At 59.1% G+C, this 1,324-nt stretch overlaps 1 protein-coding gene across 1 annotated transcript in view; it reads right to left on the bottom strand.

Annotated features, from left to right (window-relative positions):
• PPTG_00786 (hypothetical protein) overlaps positions 1–1,277 on the bottom strand; it is a gene marked incomplete at both ends in the record, with an annotated part of 13,090 nt that extends 11,813 nt beyond the window's left edge. The window contains one exon of the mRNA XM_008892298.1: positions 31–1,277. Within this exon, the coding sequence (XP_008890546.1) occupies positions 31–1,277 (1,247 nt within the window). The remainder of the gene's footprint in view (positions 1–30) is intronic.
• Positions 1,278–1,324: the final 47 nt, after the last annotated feature.

Below are 1,324 nucleotides of genomic sequence, written 5' to 3'. Positions count from 1 at the left end.
AGCAGCAACTGCCGGACTCGATCCTCGAACATGGTATCCCAGGGTGCCGATTTCAAGAGCTCCTCGAAATCAGCCTGAAGCCAGCGTTTCCGGACCTGATCCGCCTCCTCCACGCGAGCGAGATTCGGAGTGTAGTCAGGGAACCCGGCCGTTTGCTCGACCGCGTCGGCCGTTCCAGGTGGGAACTTCATCAGCAGCCCATAGTGACGCCAAGAGACGACACCACGACCCGGAACTTCGACGACCCTGAGCTCCTCCGGAGTCAGTTTCGCGTACTTCTTCCGGGCGAGAGCAGACTGCTTGCGTTCCTGAGAAGGACGGGACCTCTTGTGTTCAGGCTCCCCAGAGTCACTGCCGCCCGAAGACTTTCCCGACGCTCCGGATTCTGAGTCGCGCTTATGTTTGGCGCCCCGAGGCGGAGTCGCCCGGCGACCGGAACCGCTCTGAGACTTGCCACTCGGACTGCTATCTTGAAAGTCCGCGTCCCGCTCATCATCGTCCTCGCTCGAGATGTCCTCGTAGAGCGCCATCTGGATCTCAGCTTCATCTTCCAGACGAACCTTCTTTAACTTGGGCCAACGCTCCGGAATTTCGTCCGTCGACTCGATGAGCGCCTCCGCGCTTTTGAAGTACCACGTTGGTACGTACTTGGTCCACGGAGTCTGATCGAGCTTGCCCCAGTACATCATCCGGACCAACATTTCAGTTAAAGCCCGCGATGTGATCCTGGTGTGCACCTCGTTGTCCCCGCTGACCAGGTCCAGAGCGTCCTGATAGGCAAGTCCGGAAAGCATGACCTGCTGCAGGTCCGAACGTTGCTTGGACCAGACTACCGGGAGACCTTCCAGAGACTCGCGTACCTGAGTGACGGTCCGGAGTGGCCGCTTGGTGGCATCCAGAGCGTCATGATCATTCGGCGTGTACGCCGAGGGGCGAAGCTGAACCGGACCTTGAGATCGAGACTTGCCCGACGCCTTGGGTTTCTTGGGCGTCTGCTGCGGACTTGACGAATCGTGCGAGATATCCAGAGGCTTGTTCTTGCCGCCGTCACGGTTTCCAGACCTGTCATCCTCCTTGGAGTCGCCGTCGTCTGGACTGCCCTCGTCTTCGAAGGTGTAAGGTCCAAATTGTGCTCCGAAGTCATCAATTGCGTTGACCAGGATCTGAGTTTTCCAGCCACTCGGAGGCATCTTGGAGTCCTTGGCGTGTTCCAACAGCGCCTTCAGGCGAGGCCAGTTGCCGTCGACTCGAGTGCCATGACGGTTCAAGAAGTTCATCGTCCGGGCCACATTCAGGGACCCCGCCGAGAGCCTGTTCTCGAGAC

This window comes from Phytophthora parasitica (assembly GCF_000247585.1).
Source record: "Phytophthora parasitica INRA-310 unplaced genomic scaffold supercont2.1, whole genome shotgun sequence".
Classification (NCBI taxonomy): domain Eukaryota; phylum Oomycota; class Peronosporomycetes; order Peronosporales; family Peronosporaceae; genus Phytophthora; species Phytophthora nicotianae.
This window is presented reverse-complemented; position numbering and strand designations above follow the sequence as displayed.